This window comes from Trachurus trachurus (genome assembly GCF_905171665.1).
Source record: "Trachurus trachurus genome assembly, chromosome: 4".
Taxonomy (NCBI): Eukaryota; Metazoa; Chordata; class Actinopteri; order Carangiformes; family Carangidae; genus Trachurus; species Trachurus trachurus.
This window is the reverse complement of record NC_139898.1, coordinates 14,848,353-14,865,207: the sequence shown is the minus strand read 5'-3', so window position 1 is coordinate 14,865,207 and position 16,855 is coordinate 14,848,353. Positions and strand designations below refer to the sequence as shown.

Below are 16,855 nucleotides of genomic sequence, written 5' to 3'. Positions count from 1 at the left end.
GGCTTTCCTTTTCAAAATAAAAGAGAAACATATTGTCCTCAAAACTGTTTGTTTGACCAGATCTTACTCTCCCTATCTCACTGTTAATGGCACTTCTTTGGATGACTGCGGAAAAATTGGGGGAAAAAAATATATGTCCACTATTTCTATTAATCCTAAATTTTGGGGGGTGAGGCTCTTATTCTGAAAATACATCCAGGGAATCCACCGCTGTAGCTGAGTGCTTGACGAGCTGCTGTTTTCGCACCTGGTGAGAGAGAGGGGCTCAGCATCCCGTCCTGCTGGAGCGCGTGTCAGTCTCTGTGAGGGAAAGCGGCTCGTTGGACACTGCACCGTCAACATGACCTGTCTGCACATCATCAGAGGGATTTTCTTCACTTTGTGTCTGGCTCCAACTGTGAGTGATTTACTTTTACTTCATGTGTAGAAGGGGGGGGGGGGGGGGGGGGACGTTTAGCACATTTGAAACTTGGGCAAGGAATTAAGAGTTCTTTTCTCGCCTGAAAACTGAAAAACGGCTTTGTTTCTGAGCTAACACCGCTTGTGCATGAATTTATTTCGATGTAAAATAACAGGCTCAGTCATTCACTTTCTTTTGCCCATCTTGTTTATCAGTGCTCGCGCCCTGCGTCTGTCTGCAGCACTGGTTCTAGTGATGCCAAACTAGCCACTGTCTTAATGATAACATGAAGCCCAGCGCAGCAGAGTATCAGCTGACTGAGGAGAAAGGCATTTCATGTGTAGCCTACAATGAATGAACGTGAAGAAGTGTGAGAGTGAGTGTGTTTTTATAAGTGTGTTACCAGTCCAGCCTCTCTCTCTCTCTCTCTCTCTCTCTCTCTCTCTCTCTCAGCTCTCTCTCTCTCTCTCTCTCTCTCTCTCTCTCTCTCTCTCTCTCTCTGTGGCCAAATAATCGTGACCTTTGTGTATGAAGGGGTTTAACATCTTTCACTTTTAATCAAGATCAGTTTGAAGCAGCTGTACTATATGTAGATAGGTATAAATCACAAGTTAAATCTCAATAAGATATCACAAATCTGTATCTCAAAGTCTGCCATAATACAACATGATACGGTTTGATTAGATTCAGGCACTGGTGATCAATTAGAGATGATAGCATCTGCTGATTTAAGACAATAAATTCCACTTAATTCCTAATCACAAAAATAAACTGAAATAACAGTAGTTACTTTTATTTCTGAGCTCAACCAGACATTTCAATAAAAAACAATATTAAAAAAAAAAGCATCCTGTTTACAATAAAGTGCCACTTTCTGATTAATTGAGCTTTACAATTTGTAAAGGTTCACAAATGTAAACATACTGCTATTTAGAGACTCAAACAGAATGTTTTAGAACTTAGTAATTAGCTACGCACATCTCTGCAGATGAAATAAGAAATTGGAGCAGATACTCATTACTCAGACTTGCCATGGTCATTTCAAAATAAAGGCACATCTTACTATGATGATATGATGAGAGTCTCATCAATGTGTGGTTAAACCTCTAGTCTAGATTTATACTGGTTACAGGGACTAATTGAGTGTGTCTCTGTGTGTACTGCATAGTGCAAACTGGATAGAACTATAAAAATACACACCAAAAAATCAAGTGTTTGCTGGGGTCTTTATGTCATATGAAATGAAACTTTGGGGTTTGGACTGATATACTTTCATCCAGTTAGACATTTGAGTTAAATGTTGTAATAATGATCAAATAAGAATATGTTTTGTTAGCTCACAGTGACCTTGACCTTTGACTTCTGACAACCACATTCTAAACAGGTTATCCTTGAGTCTCAGGTAATGTTTATTGTAAAAAAAAGAAAAAAAGAAAAGAAAAGAAAAAACAATCCCTTCAGGCATCCCTGATATATCATGTTCACAAGAACATGAGGTTGTTGTGACCTTCATCTTTGACCTTTGACCCTCATAATCCAGTTGGTTGGTCTTTCCGTCCAGGTACTGCATCTATGAGAATAGGGCAGATGCCAGAAAACATCCACTGCTGCTGTGACTTACGACTGTTTTATTTCATTTTTGTCCTCATTTACTTATAATGTGGAGATGGATGTGTCTGTGTGGCTAGTAGCTAATATTGTAATGTAAGTAAAGTTTATTAGTGTTCACATCTAAATCATTTATGCAAAAAATATCTAAATCATTTATACAAAAAATTATTGAGGTTAGAGATATTAATGTTATACCATGAAATTTGGACTGAGATCAACACACACAGACACACACACTGGAATAATGCTGAATTCACTTTATCTCGTTGAGGAAAGTAAAAACCATTTGTATGGAACGGTATGAGGTTTGTTTGCTGATACTATCAATCTATTTACAGTTTAGTTTGCACAATTTGTCGTGGCCAATCAACTGTGAGAGGAATCAAGACAAGGCAAGAAACAGTACACATGTATGCACATTCACACGCCGACTCTTACAACAGCTTTTCTTTTAATCAACATCTTTATGGGAGTATTATTACATGGCCACCTCACTAATTTCCATAACAGAATAGAAATATGAGAGGCAGGCGAACGGGTGGCGTGATGATCAGCGAGGCAGAGAGAGAATAGGAACAGGGCAGACACTCATCACCATGTTCCACTTCATTCTCTTCTCTTTCACTGCTCAGGACTGCAGAGAATTATAATGAACTACCGGGATCCATAAAACACACGGCACGCACACACACACATTTCAAAAGAAAACAAGAGCAGTCGTTTATGGCAGGTCTCTGGTCTTTGGAATGTCAATATAACCAGGAACAAAAAAATATAGAGAGAAAGATCAAGAGGAAAACAATGTTTTCAGCTTCATAGAGTTCAAACATGCATCATACTTGTCTTGCGTGAATTAGATTCACTCGACATGCGGGTAGCAGATGGACAGATTAATTGTTTTTTTGGACAGACAGTTAACATAGCCTACCAGAAAATCAGCTAAAGCTAGCTAAATGACAAGCATAGACATTAAAAAAAAGGAAAAAAAAGTAATTAACAAACAAGGTGTTATGTGGCTTTATGGCTAAATGGCTGCTTGCTCGCATCTCTAACTCTCAAAAATTAAGAAATGATATCCAATAACTGAATATAAAGATGGACCATGTGTCTGCACTTCTTCCCATTGAACAAATACAAAGCCAAATATCACAGATAAAAGTGCCGGGTGGTCCAACATGACCCAATTGTGTCAATTGCAGCTGTCGATCATGATGTTACTTCCATTTCATTGCATCAAATATTTTATTAAAACCACTTATCAAACTTATCAGCTTCATTAGAACTACCTAATGTGACAGAAAATATAATATTGACATACAGTGTACATTGATTTTTAGGGAGGGGTATGTGACCAAAGGGGAAAGGATACAGGGAGGTAGATTTAGTTAGCTTTGCACAGAGCCAGGCTTCAAAAATGATGCTATGGTAAGTTGGCATTCATTTACTAGCACCCACCTATGACAGCTCTATGATTATTATACCTTATTACCTTCCATGTACATCTCAACTAGAAAGCAAATAAGCCCATTTCCCAAAATGTCGAACATTTTGCTCAGTATCTAAACTTCAGGGACCAACCTTGTTTGTACCGTCTTTCCGATTGACTGAACATGTTTTATATTTTTATACTGTGCCAGAGTGCCATAGCTGCTGTGCGAAAGTACACCTCGTTCACTGTTTAAAATAGAAGGCAACATCTGCAAAGAGAGCCCAATCCGATGGCCCCTTTCTGGGTAGTTAGTGGATAATGGGCCTCACCTCTCAGGGAACATTTTTACAGCAGACTGCACAAGAGCCCCGTCAATGTGAAGGGGACTTTGGCTTTGCATTTAGTTTCATGGCTCATGTTACCCAGACATACCGCATGTACCCCGCCATCTCTCTATCTCCCCATCTCTGTTTCTGTCTCTTAAATGCAGCGTAGTGTCTCACTTTATCCCATCGTGCAGCTAAAATGCACGCCATGCACCCTCAGGGCTTGTAACCACCGATTCTCGACTCCCGCTTTATACCTCACCCCCTGCCATTCAAAGCTTTGCTTGCTTCCTCCCAACTGGACACCATTCCCCATTCTTATGTAGAGTAAAATGTCTTCACAGCATCTCTTTTGCATATAAACAGGGAAGCCATGTGCGGTACATGACCCCTGCTGGACATATGGCGTGCCATTCAGCTGACGCTTTTGTCAAGTGCACTTTCTGACCATACAAGTGCATACATCTTTCTGTTTTGAATACAAGTGCCCTACTTCTCAGGTAAATTGGTGCTCAAACAGTGAGTTATAACTGTACAATCACCGTTTAGCAGAAAATAATACCTCTATATCTGCATATGTTCCACTTTAATATACTGTACATACTGCTAACCCCGACTGTCTGAATTCAGTTTCTCTGCAGGAGCCAAAGTATCAATTTTTTCATGTGTCCCTTTCCTTTTGAACATGAAGAGCTGTAATTGCAGAGTAAATTGCACAATAACACCTCTCATTAGAGTATTAGCATCGCATTAGGAACAAAGAGGACTCAGTGGTAGCAGTTTGCTCAGGCTTCTTCCAGCACGTCCATTCACTGATGGTACTAAGAGCTTGCATATTGTTGGTACTTTCTTAAAGATGATAGGGGGACAACATTGTTCTGTCAGGAGAGTTTTGTTCAGTCCAACTAGTTTTCTCTATTATGTTTATTCTGTAAATGTAAATGTTTTTATCATAGTTCCTAGAGCAGTTGGTTATTCTGCACAAGCTTGGATTTTCTCTCAGAATATCATTATTGTGTTTGTGTGTGCTTGTGTGTGATTGCACTGGAGACACAGAAATTGAGATTTGTGGCTTAATCTAGTTTCTCAGATGAATTTCAAGCTACATAATTATTGATTTGCCTCAGTGTGACATCTCAAAGGCAGACTATGTCTTTCTGATCTGCATGTATGACTGACACTTATTGGAGATTCAATTTTCATTTCTCCTCCAAAGAAATTTGTATGTTTAAATCTTTATCCATGGTTTTGTAAGAAAATCTCCCAAATGCCCCTCATCATTTTCTTTAACTGTATTTTAATGATCAGAAGCTGACTGTTTGTGTGCTGCCACTAATTTGGCAGCATTTTACTTATGCTTCCCAAGCAATTTGGAAATTGTTCCTCAGGACTGGTGTAAAAACCCTGAGAGTCTAAAACTAGCACCCCCCTCCCCACCCCCCTCCAATAACATCAATAGACCTTTTACAGCTTGAACCTGAACGCACTGCATTACGACAGTAAAAAGTGATGTTTATGCAAGGTGGTGTTCACTTGTGTAATTTCATGAAACAGCTCCAGGTGTGTTTGTGCGGGTGCAGATGTTGCTGTTTCCCCCTCAGAGAAACTCATAGATCTTTTTAATGGAAATGTTGGTACCACACACCCGGTTTGTCCTATTGACGGCACTCAGAGAGCTGCCGAGCTGTGGAAATCAGCGTTCTCCAGAGGGAGAGTTCGTGTTCCCAGAGGAGTTTAGCTTCAGAGGCTTTGTTTCATTAAGAGTTTGCTTGCATCATGACACAAAGAGACTTGTTTTCCCTCTGGTCTTTCCAAATGAGATGGAACTGAGCAGAAACAAGGACAAATGTCTGTGCAATATGCCAGTAGATAACACAAATTACTTTATTATAACTGCAACAACGTGACTAGTACTCTGCAGCAGTTGTGTCATCATGGCAAAATGTGGACCTGGAGAGCCTTACTGTAGCAGGAACTACCACTGAGGGAGCTTTCAGTGCTTTGGCAGCTGTTTTTATATCTGCCTGTCTCTCTGTGTTTTTTTTTTATCACCACAATGGCACAACAACCTCCAAGACTTTTACAGGTGTATAGCTGAGAACAAAATGAAGGCAGAGTTTGAAAATAGATGTTTGACACATGAATACTAAGTATGTAATAATGTAGTAATGACTATTAAGTACGCATGGGACAGAATCTCAACATGTGGTTGCTGGTATCTAATTAAGGCTTTGTCTGTGATCTGCTGTTGTGTCCCGAAAAGCAATATAACAACCTCAAAATAAGTCTCCTTAGGGTAAAAAAATAAATGCAAAACATTCTCAAAATTTGGAGTAATTTCTGAAATTGAGGGTTGTTGTAATTACTTGTGTGTCTCTATAGTAGGTCCTCCATTTTCTTCTTTTGTCTACTTTGGACCAGTTTTTTTTCCTTCTAGGGGCTTCCCTCTGATTCTTTCTAACACATATGCACACACACGCTGCTCATATTCATTCTCACTTCACACATCCTCACCACCATCACTGGACAAAGATGTCTTCAAGGCCCATGCAGAGAAAAGGCTTATGCTTAACTGAGGGGATTTTTAAAAAACATTATTTGTCTTTTTTCTTTCCACCAAAGTACATTTACAGCATAAGTAGTCATAACTCAAATACACGGAGGGATAGAATGATGGACCGTAATGAATCATTCCCAAAATGCCAGTACTAGCTGAATAGACTAAATGCCTAGAAAATAAAATTCACAGTGCACATGTAAACACATATATTATAGAATGTAAAATTCTAGGTACATTAAAAGGAGCAGATAGATATTCCAGTCTCAATATATCATGTGAGACCTTTTGTCATGAAACACACTCTTACAATATGTTGTCAAGCCTAACAAAACAAGACCCAGCCTGCTGCTCTGACCTTTAAATTCAGACCACTTAAGTTCACTGGCAGCATGAAATAAAAAATTAAATGCCACTTGAATTCCACCCATGCAAACAAGATACTCCACTCACCACCAGCTGTCTCAGTAGGTAAAGAGATATAACGACTTATTTATAATAATGTTACATTTTTATGTTTGAAGTTACTGATTTTTAGTGGAAAAAATAAGTAAAATGCATAAAAATGAAATACACAATTTCAGCCCCAGCTTTTTTTCTTCTTTTTTTAAGTATATTTTTTGGGCTTTTTTGCCTTTAATCGATAGTAAAGTCGAGAGAGAGACAGGAAATTGGCGGCAAAGAGAGGGGGAATGACATGCAGCAAAAGGCCACCTGAATGGGTACCCCTCGAAAACGAGATGGCGCATCTCAAGGGGCTATTCCAAATAAATTGAAATTGAATCGGGATTCGATACAGGGCCGACTGCAGCGCGGACTACAGCCTCTCTGCATATGGGGCACCTGCTCTACCAACTGAACTAAACGACGTCCCAACAATTTCAGCCCCAGCTTGCATGCTCACCTCACATTTCCTTTCAGCACCTGAAGGCAGCACAACAATGATTTGATACCTCAGCTCATTTGCAGTATATGAAATACAGGAGCAGCGAGTAGTAGCAAGAAAATGTAATGAAAATGGAGTGTGTGGAGCCGATCTGAGAATCTAACACCGGACCATAAAGCCATGGTGTGTACTGTGAACTCAATGCTGGCCTGTCTTGCCTCTGTGACCCTTCACCTTAAGCATTTCTGTCATCTGGAAAGCCTTCTGTAGTAATGGGTGCAACCAATTCAGCTTATTTCCCAGTTTGAAGGAATGCTTCCTTCACACTAAATGATCAATACACAACCCTGTTTCAAAACTGTCCCCACTGCCAACATCAGTATTTAGTGTATTAGCTGCAATGTTCAAAAACACTTAACTCTCATTATGTCTAATGCAATACATGAATGTTTATACATTTTCACAAGCGCTGGATGATATGACCTCATAAACTCATGTACACTTTTTGTAAATGTTCTATAAATAACTAGTATTCAGACTCAGTTTAATGCACTGAACTACACATTCACTCACTGTTTTCCAGGTACAGCTAAAAGGATAATTACCGCAGAGTCATGACACGGTGGTCCTCTATGCTGTTTTTCCTCCATCCACCTCTCTCCAACAATATCTACCACACACCAAACCTATTCTTTCTCAGAAACAAAATGTTCTTATTTGTTTTAGTCCAACATAAATGTAATGTCGGAGTCCAGTGCAAATCCAGTTACTCTTTTTTTATTTGAGTGAACAAGGGTAGACAGCATTAAATGGATGGAATGCAGAGTTGAGGCAATCATCTCTGTCCTCAGAGGCAAACTCATTTCATTAATTCATTTCATCATCCATTTAATTCTGAGCCTGTGCTCTCTGTGCACTATATAGAGAGATATGGATTTTTCCAATGGATATAGTTGCATTTTGCCAAAAGGTTAGGATTCTAGTTAAATTCAGTTCCTACTAAAGGCATCCTATCCTCACAAATGTCGTGGATTTTCTTTTTCAGATGAAATGCCATTCCATATGATTTAAACTTAAGTGTCTAAATGTCTGTATCTAACAGAGCTTCCCTTCCTTCTCTTCTTCCTTCCACCCTGCCCTGGCTCCAGGCTTTATCGAGCCTGCATCCTGAATGTGAGTACATATTTCAGCTGAAGAAAGAAGAGCGTCACTGCCTTCAGTTTATTGCTGCGCAGGCCAACAAAAGCCATGAAGGTGTGTTTCCCATTTTCAAATTACTCCGCACTGGTAGCAAATGTTCATGTTTAATACAAGAGTCTAGGCTGGACTCAAGTATCATCAGCCGTCACAGCAGATTCTCGATGGCATCTCAGTTGTAGAATGAGAAACAAACTGGGTGATCTATCACTGTTGCATCTGTGGAGGGGTCCATTAAGGCTAGTTATATAAGGATTTATGTATCTATAGGGTCTTGCTCAGAGATCAGGAGTACTCCCTCATTCTTGTCTTAATCAGTTTACACAGAGGTGGATGTTATGGCTTTGAGAGATGGTGAAAGTATTGTGCATGATACGCCCCATTTACCTCTGCTGTATCTCCACGAGTTTATATTTCAACTGCATGGATTTCTGGTGGTAGTGTATGACAGTGCGTATAAATTAGTGTTTTATGGTCTGTCCTGTCATATATTTTTTTCAACCTTCTCCCTCCTCTGAAAAGGTTGTCGGCCATGGTGGGATGAACTGGTCTGTTGGCCTCATGCAGTTGTTGGAGAAACGGTCCACAGAGGTTGTCCTGCTGTCTTCTCCCTCTTCAAAAACAACACAGGTGAACAAAAGATCACATGGTGGAAGTGGAGAGACACAGGTGCAAGGTTTCAGCCTGAGATACAGCGTGTTCACCAATGAGACAAAATTAAACTAAATTGAAGTAATTAAAGCAAAGGGTGTTTTTAATTCTGATAAATGTATCTATATTCATTCACCCAGTCATTTATTCATTCATTTGTTTTGACATTGATTATCATATTGTGCTTGTGTTGCAGGGTTTTACATAATGTGACAAAGATATCACAGCTCTCAGAAAAAACCTGGAATAATTACCTCTTGGATGATTATGTGAAGGCTATTTATAAATCATAAACATGCAATTATAGGCTCTTTATCCTTATCTTATCTCAGTAACGTTTTCTTATCTGCATTAAATAAGTACATTTCAAATTAGTATTGAAGGTATTTGGCATGGCTGACTTACTAAATGTCAATATCATTACATTGAGGAAGATTTATCTTCTGTATCATGGATATCAGAGCAAATCTTCATGACAATGCTTACAGAAATAGATATTAAAGTGAAGTTTATCTGGCTGCTGATGGATCTCTATACCATGCGCCTCAGGTTCAGTGAGCCGTAACTGCACTAATGGAGGTTGGTCCAGGCCCTTCCCACCGTACCACATTGCCTGCAGTGTGGATGATGACATTCCCGAGGTGAGATACAGAAGTCAGACTGGAGAGTGAGTGACTCCAGGCTGAGAGTGCAAAGATCAGGGTGAAAATCAGAAGCAGCAGGAGCAAGGAGACAACTAGACTAACTATTAGAAATCAACACGCCAAACAAGCTGAATTTGAAGAGGAAAAAAAAAACGATCACGTTTCAAGTGGTCTTCGTGTAGTTTGTCAGACTGCGCTGAGGTGAAAATATTGCGCTCTCCAGAGAAGCCTTACTGGCCTCCTGAGAGTAGAAAAGACAATGGTCAAACATAAACGTTTATCATGTGAAAATACTTTTGCAAGGCCATGACTGAATTGAATGTCACCCATCAGGTTGATGGCTGACTTTATCAGAATGGCGTTTAAGAGAAAACTACTTATGTGCTATACAGAGGATCTTCTGTCTTGAGTTGAAGTCTTTTACAAGCAAGATTGTAAGGTCATATATCACAAGTTTTGATGTTCTTCTAATTGAGTAGCTTACTCATTTGTACTTTTTTGAGTTGATTCAGGAGTCCATTAGGCCCAGCCTCAAAATACCGAGAAAGCTTTCTTGCAGTGATTCTGCAGTCATGTCTTCAGTACAGCCGAGTCTCGAGCTAGTCTGCAATTTTGTCTCATTTTGAGACATTATATTCATTTTGAAACCTGACAGCATTTTGAAAAGCTTTGATATTTGAGTATAACACCTTTTTATACAAAATGTTCTTTCTCATCTTGCTTTCAGACAGAACAGTCCTACTTTGCCACTGTGAAGCTGATATATACCATCGGCTACAGCGTATCTCTACTGGTGCTGGTTGTTGCTGTGTTGATCCTGTTGCTCTTCAGGTAGGAACAGGTCATTTAAATAAGTTTAGATCAAAGTTGAAAAATGAATGTGTTTTCAGGTAGCCTATGATCATTTATCAGAGAACACCAAACAATAGTAATGACAACAGTATTGTTGGACTGTAAACAAAAACCATGATACAAATGTGCTCGTAGACAAACAAAAACTCTGCAATAATAGCTACAAACAAGTGGCTCTCACTTTATATTCATGTGTCATCTTCTCATCTAACTCTCTTCATGAAAGCTGATGATGCACATTTCCTAAAAATGTCAAGGAAAAAAACTGATGTTTTGTATTATATGTCATATTATTTTACAGCCAATGACTCAGACCCAAGTAAATACAAAACTAAACTGCCATCAATGCTATGATGCAAAGGAAAGATAATTTTCCCTCCTCTGATAATACTTTGCATGCTGTTCCCCACTCTTTCACACCTCCCGGTTTCAATATTGTCCATCCTGGAGTTTGACCTTCCTTGACACAGAGTGGATATAACAGGTGCTACAGTCCACTTAGCCAGTGACAGTCACAGTGTCAAGGGTCTCCTCACACTCACCCACTCAGCTCTTGGGTTCAATGGGTTAATTGAACTCGGAACATGTAGAAACGCAAATCCTCTTAATTAAAGTTTTTTTTCTTTTTTTCCATCTGTCCAGGCGGTGTATTGTTTTATAAATATCTGTTTGCCATACGTTATCCTAATTTGGCTTTTTCTTTCCTCTTATACATTTTATCTCAAAACTGAAATCTTGGCCTCTTTTGTTTTTCAACAGGAGACTACGTTGTGCCAGGAACTTCATTCACATCCAGCTGTTCATTACATTTATCCTCAAAGCTGTGGCAGTGTTCATAAAGGACGCAACTCTGTTTTCAAGTGATGAGATAAATCACTGTACCCTCTCCACAGTAAGCAAATGCCATATGTGTTACTTTTTTTTTCCTCACACTAATTCCTTCCCCACCACCACTTCTCTGTCCTTTTCATTCCTGTTTTTTTTGTTGTTCATTCCAGTTTGCCTGCAAGAGCTCCGTGGTCTTCTGTCACTACTGTGTAATGGCTAATTTCTTCTGGCTCCTGGTGGAGGCGCTGTACCTAAATTCCCTGCTGCTCTCCTCCTTCTATCACAGCCGTCGATGCCTGTGGGGCTTCAGCATGCTGGGATGGGGTGAGAAGCCTTGACATGCAGTTTCTTATTTTCTTATGCTGAGTGTGAGAAGTCCCACTATGAATGCTGTATGATACTTGGTTGGTAGTAGATGCAAGGATTACAAAAATTGCAGATTGCAGAAATGAGATTTTTCAGACTGCTCTCCACACAGTCTGCATGTCATGACCTCAATTTTGAAATAAGTGTAGCACACTGAATTAAATCATGATTTTGTTAATATATAATACAAGATTCCCCCTGGTGATGCTGCTACATCTTGAGTAGGCTAATTTTAAAATCAGACCGAGAGCTTTGCAGTTTCAAAGTTGAATGTTTTGACATTTACATTACGTCTCCACAGGGCCACTCACCGAGGAATCTGAATATTTGACCTTTACAGTAATTACTACCAGCTACGTGTACATTGAAATTCTAAACATGCTACAGAGAATTGTTATACCTACCATTTTTATTAGTATCATGCTAAGGGGCGTATGATCACAAATTAAAAGCCATACACAGAGAAACTTTATAAACCAAATAATCTAAAATAATACTCCAAAGAGCACATATCAGCTTTAGAGCATTATATTCATTTCATATTGACATATTGAGATAAATTGCTTCCATTTGAGGCCCATAATAGTTCTGTGTTTTTAAAGAGCTCTCACAACAGTCTGTGGGGACAACAAAAGGCAGACAGGCTGCCATCAGCCAACATCCACAGCTTATTATTTTCATACGGCCAGAAACTCTCTTGGCTCAGTGGCATCAACTGTAATTACCAAACAAACTGAATTAAAGTTTACATCCCTGTGATAGGAGCTAACATTTTATTTGATTATGTTTGTGGGTTGAATGTTTGTTCAAAAATGCTCTCAAAAACTGGAATTAAATGAAAGGGGTCAGCGGCACAGTCACAGACACTCACCACAACTTTACTTGGCGAGTATAATGAATGCGCAGGTGTTTGTTTCAGCGGCAATGAGGCAATAAATAGATTAGAACCGCCACATATTGTACATGTACACTGTTATAGCCTCTTAATTATTGCATTTACATTGAGTTCCTGCTACACAGATCAGTGCAGTTATTAGAAAAGTTGACAATGAGCCAACGGGTGCACACATTGGTAACTTATGATTAATCATGACAATCTGTTTTTTTGTTTTGTTTTTACTGTTCCTCAGGTGTACCCATGCTCTTCATCATCCTGTGGATTGGCTCCAGGGTGTATTTTGAGGACACAGAGTTTGTATAAACCTCCACTATCATTTCCATCTCCACAAGCTCATTTATTTCTTGTTTACATTTCTAGGACACTGCAACAGATGTTTCAGTGTCCAAGATTTAAAATGCGGAGTAAGTGCAACAGTTCAAACCACAGTAAAGCACTAGAGCATGCTATTGAAATGAGTTGATAACATGCATGGGTTTTTGATGTGGAAGTGTACTTAATTTACATACTTTACCTTGTTAATGCATTTATAGCTGCACTCATTTTGTACTCACCATTGTTTGTTGCTTGCTAGGTGAATATTTTTATTCTACAGTCAGATGAAGTCATTGTCTATAAACCTGGAAGAGAACCTTGCACAGACTGATTAAAGTGCACCTTTCGAAATGTCTGTCCACACAGATGTTGGGACATCAATGAGCACTCGCCCTATTGGTGGATCATCAAGGGACCAATTGTTGTGTCTATAGCGGTAAATGCCCCCATTGTGCGGAAATGAACAAACTGATGAATCCTTTATTTTGCACCTAGCAGATTACAAATTGTTATGCAGATGGTTTGTTTACTCTATTTTTTGAGAGAGTAAATTAAGAGAGCAACCCCAAAAAATACCTTCACATCAGTCATGGCTTATTACACACTTGGCTGCTCAAATTATTTCCCCACATTCAATAACTGTGAAGAACTTGTTACTGTCTGAACAATGTTTTTTTTTTTATTATTAATTTTACATCCTTGCTTTCTATACCAACAGGTCAATTTTATGCTCTTCATGAACATCATCAGAATCCTGATACAGAAGCTCAATCCGCGGCTGATTCAGTTCAATAACTCATCTCAGTACAGGTAATCCTTTAGCTGCAGATACAGTTGTAAGCACAATATGAGTGACTGAACTTGATACAGTATGTTCAGCTTCAGTCAGTGGTGTGTTTTAATTACAGAAAGACAAGAAAAAGGAGCATTTCTATCCTGTATTTACCAATTTGAGACCGGTTTGAGATTAGCTTTTATCAGGGGAAGCCTCAATCTTTTCCTGACACAGTCTTGAATTTACAAAGTTGTGTCTGTCTGAGTTGTTTATCTTTGACTGTCAAGCTTTTTAAGCCTGTTCTGCAGAAAATATGAAACATTTTTTCACTCTCTCTGTCACTTAGATGGTAGAAACGATGTGAGTTGTGTGAAAACTGTCGATACACCACAGCGGTCTCTGTATTCAACAAACACTGAACCACAGCCTAGTCTGGCCACGTCTACCTTTCCACTTCCCAAGTGGCTTATCAGAATTTCTAATTGAAATAGGCTTACTAATTGACTGGAAGTGTTCAGCTGCATCATGCTCCTGGATCTTTAAGACATACAAAAGAGATGGTTACAGCAGCTAGATTAACACTTCCCCATAATATGACCTCTGCATTCACATTTTAATCTCTTCACTTTGAATCATGCACCTGCCACTACCTTTCCACTCACAGACAGAAAGTGATGTTCAAATTGATGCACACACAAGTATCCTCTTGACTGACATCTGATGATTAGCGTGACTGTATGCATGATGCCATCCAGAGCAGCGTTCAGATAAGAGATACAATAAATAGCTCCTTCAAGTAGCTTCAACTCCTGCATCTTGTTTCTTTGCTGTGTGCAACAGACGCCTGACCAAATCCACCCTCCTCCTCATCCCTTTGTTTGGCACTCACTACGTGTTCTTCAATTTTCTGCCTGACTACTTCAACGTTAACCTGCGCCTCTGTATCGAGCTCTGCATGGGATCCTTCCAGGTACACACACAGATTCTATACTAAATCATAAACAGTGCATCTAATTTACACAACATTCTGAATGAATTCATCCTTTGCAATTACTTATCTAAATTTGAAAGTTACTCAGGTTTGGATATTCTTTGCTTTCTGCACTTTTCCATGTCCAAGTGGTAATTTACGGATGCTGATCAGTGGGAAGGCTTAATTTTAAATTCTCTCCAGACCACTAATGAAAAAAGACCGTGCATATGTTCAGCAGTGCTCTGATGTCACATCTGGCACAAACTGGTTTGGAAGCCATCTTCCCAAATTGGATTTTGTTTCTCTACTGCTTAGCCACAGAGTCCCAAAGCTACAAGTTACAAAACTGCCCATTTAGCTTTGATATAGCCATTGTTTTTTTTAAAGAGGTGTAAAGGTTAAAATTCTGCATGTTTTGACATGATGAAAGTAAAGGCAGCAGAGTTTACAATTATGGAGTTTATGCAGCTCATTACAGAGATCTAAATCCAGACCAGTTTTATTCCACCTTTGTTTGCCCTCTGAGATAGAGAAACTGAACAGATTCTGCTGACCTGTTTTAAACTGTCATTCGTTGGTCCTTCAGGTCTGGTTTCTCTCTGACATTTAATCTGTCCTCACACAAGCAACATTTTCTAAATGTTAATGATTAAAACCATCTCTCTTACAGGGGCTCCTTGTTGCAATTCTCTATTGCTTTCTCAATCAAGAGGTCAGTACAAGGCACACACATTGAACAAATCACTCTGATAATTTACAGCTCTCTTGTACAATAAACCTGTACAGCCGGATCATATGTCAGCAAGGGGGAATGGTTTAGAGTTGTCTGAGCTCAAGACACGAAATATGTGGCCACTTCTCCTCTTCTCATCACATAAATGAAGGACCCTGAGCCCATATTATGTAACCACCAAAATTAATGTGTGCCCAACCAGTCAGTCTCAGGGCAACACCAGTCTCGATGTTTTATACACCACAGAATAATTTAAAACCCATGTTCATCTGTTTTAGTTTTGGTGCTTTAGAACCGCTTGGTTAATACTTGGAAGCCTCTGAATTATCCAATAATGATATAAACCTATATCATCTAGATTCTAGATGAAAACATAAATTTAAAGCTGTGGTTTATAAGTTATTATTGTTCTGATGCCTTGGGGAATGTGTGATTTCTCATATTTCCATGATTTCACAAAAAAAAAGAGTTACTGTACACCCTACGGCTGTACTATCAAACAAAAAGGCTTTATCTTTGGAAGGAGAACAAGTGATGGACTTTGGTTTCAACGCTGAACCTAAGAGGATTTTTTTTTGTAATGTTTTTCAAGTTCATAAGAACTGTTGAACATGCTGGAAATTAAACTACTTGTTCTCTTGTCAAGAGTTAAATGATAAAATGGCTAGCACTCTTACAGTAAATGCCTCTGTTAAATGTTGGCAGCAGCCTAAGTGACTGCTCTTGACAGAACTCAGAAATCGCAGAGCTCACTGTCACTGTTCAAACAGGAAATTGTTATTTTCTCAGGAAACAATTTTTCTCAAACTTTTGCTTTGACTGTATAATTTAGCAGCATTGCATGAACATATTAAATAAGACAATTTATTTGGTATAATAAACAGCCAATTAAATAACGATTTGAACTAATACAAATTGCTTATGAGTTGTGACAGTATCATCCTACTAGTTTGCAAACAGTCAAATACTGTTTTTGTGCGTGTGTGTGACAGGTGCAGAAAGAGGTCCACATGCAGTGGCTGAGGTGGCAGGAGAGGAGCTATGGCGTGGTGCCGCCTGCCGCTAAGTGCAGCCAGATGGATACACCTTTCTAGAAAGTCCTGATATGCCTTTACCTTCTCTCTGTCAGATCTGACAGTCCTTTGGCAGAGGATTGTCTCTGTGCATTTCATCATCTAGGCTTTGCATTACGCACAGTAACAGCAGTTGCGGACCATATACCATCAAATCTTGAGAGTGTGTGAGTTTTCATTCCCAACTCTGAGCGAGTGTTTCACTGGAGAGTGGCAACACTCCTTCAGCTAGTGCCAGAAAATTGAGGTGAACTTTCCAGTGAAGAGTGATTGTGAAATCCCATGACATATACACATGTCAAGACAGCTCCAGCCGATTTCATCTATATTTCCCCAAAGGG

The 16,855-nt window shown here is 39.2% G+C and overlaps 1 protein-coding gene across 1 annotated transcript; it reads left to right on the top strand.

The window, feature by feature from the left end:
- Positions 1-340: 340 nt before the first annotated feature.
- ghrhrl (growth hormone releasing hormone receptor, like) lies at positions 341-16,535 on the top strand (the record flags this gene model as incomplete). The annotated part of the gene is made up of 13 exons (XM_083969959.1): positions 341-397; positions 8,358-8,463; positions 8,929-9,036; positions 9,607-9,698; positions 10,429-10,532; positions 11,313-11,445; positions 11,552-11,705; positions 12,878-12,938; positions 13,327-13,396; positions 13,679-13,770; positions 14,576-14,705; positions 15,379-15,420; positions 16,434-16,535. The coding sequence occupies 13 exons, from the start codon at positions 341-343 to the stop codon at positions 16,533-16,535; spliced, it is 1,251 nt and encodes a 416-aa protein (XP_083826085.1).
- Between the last annotated feature and the right edge of the window lie 320 nt (positions 16,536-16,855).